This window comes from Oryzias melastigma, linkage group LG1, assembly GCF_002922805.2.
Source record: "Oryzias melastigma strain HK-1 linkage group LG1, ASM292280v2, whole genome shotgun sequence".
Classification (NCBI taxonomy): Eukaryota; Metazoa; Chordata; class Actinopteri; order Beloniformes; family Adrianichthyidae; genus Oryzias; species Oryzias melastigma.
In genome coordinates, this window is record NC_050512.1 from 31882096 (window position 1) to 31889829 (window position 7734).

General features: G+C 44.9%; 1 protein-coding gene across 1 annotated transcript in view; it reads left to right on the plus strand.

Annotated features, from left to right (window-relative positions):
* The window catches only part of zbtb45 (zinc finger and BTB domain containing 45), a gene marked incomplete in the record, with an annotated part of 9540 nt that overhangs the window by 197 nt on the left and 1609 nt on the right, over positions 1-7734 (plus strand). Inside the window, 4 exon segments of the mRNA XM_024289433.2 lie at positions 1-1070; positions 1394-1528; positions 4484-4624; positions 6634-6907. Coding sequence (XP_024145201.1) covers positions 9-1070; positions 1394-1528; positions 4484-4624; positions 6634-6907 — 1612 coding nt within the window.

Here is a 7734-nt window from a genome sequence, read left to right on the forward strand (position 1 = left end):
CCCCAGCGATGGTGTCCGGCACGGAGACGGTGCACTACATCCACCTGCACAACTCCAGCCAGTCCGTGCTGGAGGCCCTGCGCACGCAGCGCCGCGAGGGCCTCTTCTGCGATGTGACGGTGCGGATCCACGACGCCTCGCTGCGCGCCCACGCCTGCGTGCTGGCCGCCGGGAGCCCCTTCTTCCAGGACAAGCTGCTGCTGGGCCACTCGGAGATATCCGTGCCGCCTCTGGTGCCGGCGGAGACGGTGAAGCAGCTGGTGGACTTCATGTACAGCGGCTCGCTGGTGGTGCTGCAGTCGCAGGCCCTCTGCATCCTCACCGCCGCCAGCATCCTGCAGATCAAGACCGTCATCGACGAGTGCACGCAGATCATCTCCCAGAGGAAGGCGGCGGCGGGGGCCAGTGCGGCAGCTGCGGCCGCCGCGGCAGCTGCAGCGGCGGGAGGGGGGATGCTCGGGGGCGTCCTCCCGAAACAAGAGGAGCGCGGCGTAGGCAAAGGCAGGGAGAGCGGCGGCAGTGGGAGCTGCTCTGTCAGCAGCGCGGGCGGGGGTGGAGGCTTCGCCAACTTCTCCAACTTCATAGCCGAATGTGGAGCTAGCAACATGGGTGGGGGGTTGGGTGGCGCCGGCGTCGGCGACGGGGGACCGATGGAGCAGAACAACTCCGTGAACCTGATGCCTCTGGGCGACATGGGCCCCGGCGCCATGTGTGGCGGCGGCGACAGCACCATGGGAGGGGCGGCGGGCCCCATCCTCATGAAGCAGAGCTCCAGCTGCACACAGGACGTCCGGTACAAGCTGCGGGACCTGCTGGCGCAGACGGCCAACGGGGCCGGCGCCAGCAGCACGGGGAACCTGTCGACGGGCTGCAGCTCCGGCGTGGGCAGCGTGGACAGCATCGGCAGGGACAGCCTCCGCGGTAACGCCACTGACCTCTCCGACGACCTGGTGGGCATAGACAGGTACAGCGAGGAGGAGGACCTGGACGGCAGAGAGCGGGGAAGAGATGTAGACAGAGACAGGGGGGCGAGCCACAGCCGCAAGCAGAGGCAGCCGCTAAGACTCCAGGTAGGGGGATAAGGGGAAGGGTTGCTATGGTTACAGCTTTCAGGCATGCAGAGCTGCAACATTTTCCTTTCTTTTTATGCTTTTCCCTCTTCTCATGCTGCATTGGCGTATATCGCTGAGATGTTTCTGCACTTTGCACATATGAATCTCTCTTCTCAACTTCATCAGCATTTGCCTTGTTGACAATCCATGGACTTCTTCATCTTAACTGTAGGTTCTTGCCTTTTTTTCCAGCCTGCTGCTGCTGCATCCTCCTCGACGCTTTGTCGTTCTGCTTTCACTGCCAGATGAGGGAAACTGACGCGGACCTCCGTCTCTTTCAGGTGCTGGGCGGAGAGGGAGTGGTGGTGAAGGACGAGGGGGTGCAGGATGCCGCCGGGACCGTCTATTCCCTGGAGGATGGGAGACGCGATCAGGGGCAGGAGAGCACCCAGGAGTCCATGGCGGGCTTCGGGCAGGTAGGAGGACGGAGAGAAACAAACGAAAAAATAGAAATGGAAAGCTGAGTTTAATAATTAATCTTCACTCCGTAGAGAAGTGATGCGGAGATTAAGAAGAAATATTTAGGTGAGGATGCAGCATCGTTCATAATTGGCAGTGCTGTCACAAGTCCTGAAGTAAGTAGAGTGAGGAAACATGGTGGAGCGGATTTCTGCCGCAGCCTGCTGTTCACTGCAGACTGCACGAGGAGCATCTGCCTCCCTGTGAGGAGGATTCATTTTTCTCTGAAGTGCTGCATATCAGATCACGAACACAGCTTAGCTTCTTCTTTTTTTTTATCATTTGCTGGCAATCTCAGCAGCTCTCGCGTTTCTCTTTTCAATGATTCAAGGCAGTTTTTTTACTATAATGACCTTCAGCTGCTCTTAAAATACATCTCTTTAAGCTAATATTAATACAAATTCTCCTTAAAAAGGTCATTTCTAATTCAGAGTAAGGGGAGGGTTTTCACAAGAGTAAAAATGAATGTTTTTAATGATTTTAAAGGAAATATTTAAGGTGACAACAACAGGATCTGCTCAAGCAGCATCGCTATGATTCAGCAGGCGCCGCTGGAGATGTTGGTGCTAATGCGCAGCAGTAAATGACAAAAAAAGTGAATAACATTAAAAGATGAGATGTTTTAGATGTTTTTGTTAAAAGAGCTCCAAAGTTGCTTGAAGAAAAGGCGAAAAGCCTCTGAGGTGCCTCCTCCAGGCGGGTGATGGAGATGTTCCAGGGTGGAGCTTTAGGAAGGAGAAAAGGCTTCCTGTGAAACCGGCTTCATGCGCAGAGCTGCAGATCTGAAGCCTCTGTGCACCGCCTAAACCAAACTGCTGACGATTCATGCGCTTTTCTGTTTCCTTGAGGCCAAAAATCATGTGAAACGCATCCAAAAATTCTGTTTTTGTTCCACATTTAAGGTACCGCTTCACTTTACTCTGACAGCATCCTCAAGGTGATTATAAAGGAGCTGCAACAGGAATACACATCAAAAATTAAAACAGAATTTAAAAAGATGAAGATTGTAAATGATAAAAGTTCAAAATTAAACCAGCACTGGTTAAACAAAAAAATAGTAAAATCATCAAATAGCCTTAAAGTCTCACTCCGATCAACTTCTGATCTATTATCAAACTGTTCCCAGTCGTCTTTTTAATTACGATTATGAGGTTTTTAGCCAGAATTAAAAAAAAAAAAAAAACTAGTTTTCTAGGACATAGTTTCTGCAGAGTGGCACTAGTTCATCAGAAATTAGCCTCTGAGTTGTGGCAGGAAGTAAGCCTCCACTCATATCCCATCATCCCCCTGTTGACTCTCTCCTGCTAGCTTACAGCCCCTCACAACATTATGGTGCAGGAAAATCAAAGCTATCCAGTTCTGATCCAGATTCCAGCTCAAAACAAAGACGTTCATGGATCTATTGTCTGCTAAAGGACGCATCAGAATGGGGCGGAGCAAGGAGCTTGTGACCCCGCCCCATCTCAAAAGTGAGCATTCTTGGTCTGCCCTCAATTCATGAAAACATGAATACTCAGAAATGCAGCTTTTAGCTGAACTATTTTATAAATGTCCTCAATCATCAGAAAATACAAGAACGTTAAAAACACATTTTATCGAGCAGGTCTTAAATCAAAGTCCTTCTAAACCAAATGAGAAACTGGAAGTTGGTGAGGGGCCTCTGCCAAGGCGCCGTCACCCCGGCGCCGGCACTCTGACCTTCATGTGGAGTTTGAGGAGCTCATGACCAACCAGTGCAGCAGCAGCATCTCCATTCCTCTGTGTGAGACCTTCAGGGAACCAAAAGTCGCGTTTGGAACGGCAAAAGGAAAACCTTTTAAGTGTTTTCTCCAAATGGATTCATGACTCGACTCCGCTTAATAAAGAAGGGTTTGGTTAAAGTTAATTATTGATTTGTACTTGTTCTGTACATAAGGACAGTAGGGATTGTGTATCTTCAGACACAGGAGGTTTTATATTTGTAGCTGTGAGTCATCTCATCATCAGATCATTTCTACTCCTTTGTCCTCACATACATCAACTTAATATTTCTTTAAATATTTTGTTTTAAATATTACGAAGAACAGTAAAACCCCTATTTAACAGCAAATTCAGTATTTTAAAGGCATAAACTAACATTTAAGGTAAAACTAAGAAGGGTTACTGCTGTGGAGAAAAAGCCGTTTTAAAACTATTAATCTCAGAAGGTTTTAATCACGTTGTTGGACTGAATTCTTCCAGAATCCCCAAATCTTTGAGACGAGTCATAAATCAGTAACAGCTTCGTTGATTCTGTTGTAAATCTGGTTTCAGCTTTAACACTCAGTTTCACGAGTGATGCAGGTCTGATGGTCCAGCTCATGGAAAATTTATATTTTTACTGCATTATTTTTAAAGGAAATTGTCTTTCTGCAGTTTTCTGTTCTGTCTTCAGTCTCTGGTTTTATCCAATTAAACTAAAACTACATAAAGATGCTTTTACCTTTAAAAATCTTCTACATTTTTGTTTCTTCGGTCTTTTTTTTCTATACTTCTGGCCTGAAATGCATAAATCTCCGGTCTCTTCTCTCGTCACGCACAGCCGGATCAGAATGTGCCGGCTGATCTTGTCGCTGTTTGCATTCTTGGATTTCAGAGATAAGGACTCAGAAGAAAACTCTGAAAATGCTGAAACTGAACGAAGATTAGAGAAGTTGATTTGTTTCAGGATTCTTCTTTTCATTCTGTCCTCGATGTTTCAGGAAACACGTCTCAATGTTTTTACTCTGTTCTTTGTGTGGTTTCAGTTTCAGTGCCTGTTATCTGCAGGATCTGAACTTGTGGAGCGGATTAACCGTCTCTGAACGTCTCTGTTTCTGCTCTTACACAATGAACCGTCAGGTTTGATGTTTTAGAGACTTCACTTGTTGTTTTTTCCCTCTTTGTGGTTCCAGGATTTCTACGATGAGCAGGGCGTGTTTTCTGAGAGCTTCTGGCCGCAGAGCGAGCCTCATCAGGCGATGGCCTATAACCCCAGAGGACGCATCAACAAGCCACTGACTCCGCCTCCAACCTCACAGTCTATCAACAATCAGGTCAGTGTTCTCTGCTTTGTGGAGTCTGTCTCATTTATCCCTCCAAACGGAGAGTTAGGGAACATTATTGTGTCCAAATTCAGACGTTACTAACACTCGATGATGTCATCAATAGTCGCCGGTCAGCTGTGTTAGCGCGTAGCTGCCAACGCTCGGAAATACATAACTAAATTAGGTTTATAACTTTAAAAAGTTATAAATACCGGCGGAGGGAAAGTCATCCTGAAGTCCCTACAGCTCCTAAAGAAACTATTTCGGACACCACTAATGCTCCAAATACAATTGGAGAGGTAGGGAGAAGCCATATGAGTCAGGCCAGAGGTCGGCAACCTTTCACAGTAAAAGAGCCATTTGGGCTCATTTTCTACTGACCAAAACCTAGAAGGTGCAGCATCGTCTCACTTTAGCCTTTAGGAAATTTGTTCATGACCTTCTTTTTTAATAATAAATATGAATTATATCTATGTTTTGGCACAGACAAAAGCAAAAATACAAAAAGAACCTTGCATCACTCAAAATTTATTTTTTCCTACATGTGAAAAACGCTCAAATAACTTCTTTCAAAATAAAAGCTGCTCTGTGCCAAACAGGAGCATCTCAGTGCAGCTAGTAACCAATGTGCAGCATAAGATAATATCTGCTTTTAACTCATTAAAGGTCAAACTTTTTACCAAAGTTTTGCTTCGCATATAAAATGTGTTCATTCTGGAGGTAGAGTTGATCAGGTCAACAGGATGTAAAAACCTATATACTTTATCATCTATGTGCACCTCAGACATCAATTTATACATTTAACTAATCTAAATTAAATACATGCTAATTAAGTAATCCTTACAGTGAATTTTCCTAAACATTTCATCTGAAACAGTTTTTATTTGTGCTGAGATGATAGTTTTATGTGGTACATGTTCTTGTCTGAGGCTTTAGTCTTTTATGTCTTGAACCTCTGAAGTTTTTGTCTTTTAACTTGTGAATCACCTTCTGACATCTGTTAGTTAAAGATGCTATATAAATAAAACTTACTTAAAAGTTGTTTCAAATTCACTTTTTTTTCTTTTGGTTTTGTTCATTATGTTCAGAAATCAAGTTTTATTTTGTAACGTTTACGTCATTCATAGACAATGACTTACTTCCAGGTCCAACTACAGAAAACCAATTCAGTCCTCCGTTTTTCACCAAACGGACGCCGCCACGTTGGAGCTGTGATTGGTCAACCACTCTCACCAATCAGAAGTGAGCTTGTTGGAGGCCACACCCCTTCCAAATGAAAGCATGAAATGCCAAATGTTTTTAACGTTAGACCTGAGGGTCTGCAGGCTCCACCTACTTTTATTGATTCATTTGATTGGTCGGTTTATGACATGAATAACGGGTACTTCCTGTTTGGAACCTCAGGGAGGGAGGGGCCACTCATAGCTCTCATGTATAGTTAAGCCATGCAAGACTCGACTCTATTTAAGTTTTCCTTTAACCCCTATTTTTACGTATTTCCGTAAAAAATAAAAACGCAACTACATTTTTTTCGTGGTACCACAAACTGGCACCAGCAGAAAGAAAAAAACTTTTTTTTTATTTTTTTTTACACTTATCTTGAAGGAAGTATATCTTGTAGACCTACGAGATTTTTCACATTTGTCTATGACTCTTGATGGATGTCACTCACCTTATCTTAACTCTTTAACTGCTTTATGAATCAGCTGAATCAGCCGTTTGCTGCTTTAAAGTGTTGGATATCAGAGGAAAGCTGCTTTTCTCAGCTTCAGAATCCACTGGAATGGCGGTAATCCTGTAATCGGTTGAAGACTTACGGTGATTGAAAGGATTTAAAAGGGATAATGAATTTTTACAAATTAAAATAGTTCTGCTGAATCTTTATTTTCTATAAAATATCTGAAGACATTTTCAAACAATCGGTTTAAACTTAATGTTAGTGTACAAAATACATATTTCTGAAACCGGAAGCTAAAATTCTGAAAGGTCGTGACCGCTCTCCCCGTCTGTCTCCTCAGCTGCTGTTCCAGTACCCGGTCAGCCAGTCACAGCCAGCTCCCTTCTATGTGGGGGGGCCTCTAGGAGGGATTGACAACATGGCGGTAACCGAGCCCAATCAGCAAGCCCCGCCTCCAGCGCCGATGACCCCCGCCCCGCCTCCCTCCACCTCCTCCTGCTCCGCAGGGCCGTCTCCTTCTTCCCAGGGATCCGAGACCTCGTTCGACTGCACGCACTGTGGCAAATCCTTACGGTCCAGGAAGAACTACAGCAAGCACATGTTCATCCACTCTGGTGAGCTCCGCCCACGTCTGACGTCCAGGTCTGTTCTAGACTAGATCCAGTTTTGGTGGACCTCATCTGAACTAGTGCTGCCACAAAGGATTATTTTAATAGTCGACTAATCACCGATTATTTTTCCAATTAGTCGACTAATCAGGTCATGCACAAAATGAATGTAAAGCACAGATCTAAACCATCATTAGCTTTGAACTCATTCAAAACTGGATAATTCTGTTATAATGCTAGTCTGAATACTGTAAGCTGAATTTGGCTTCCGAAGATGCTAATGACGATAGCTGAAGATGCTAATGACGATAGCTGAAGATGCTAATGACAATAGCGGAAGATGCTAATGATGATAGCTGAAGATGCTAATGGCGATAGCCAAAGATGCTAATGGCGATAGCCAAAGATGCTAATGGCGATAGCCGAAGATGCTAATGGCGATAGCTGAAGATGCTAATGATGATAGCGGAAATTGCTAATGTAGATAGCGGAAGATGCTAATGGCGATAGCGGAAGATGCTAATGGCGATAGCGGAAGATGCTAATGACAATAGCGGAAGATGCTAATGGTGATAGCGGAAGATGCTAATGGCGATAGCTGGAGATGCTAATGATGATAGCGGAAGATGCTAATGGCGATACCTAAAGATGCTAATGATGATAGCTGAAGATGCTAATGATGATAACTGAAGATGCTAATGGCGATAGCTGAAGATGCTAATGATGATAGCGAAAGATGCTACTGGCGATAGCTGAAAATGCTAATGGCGACAGCTGAAGATGCTAATGATGATAGCGGAAGATGCTAATGATGATAGCGGAAGATGCTAATG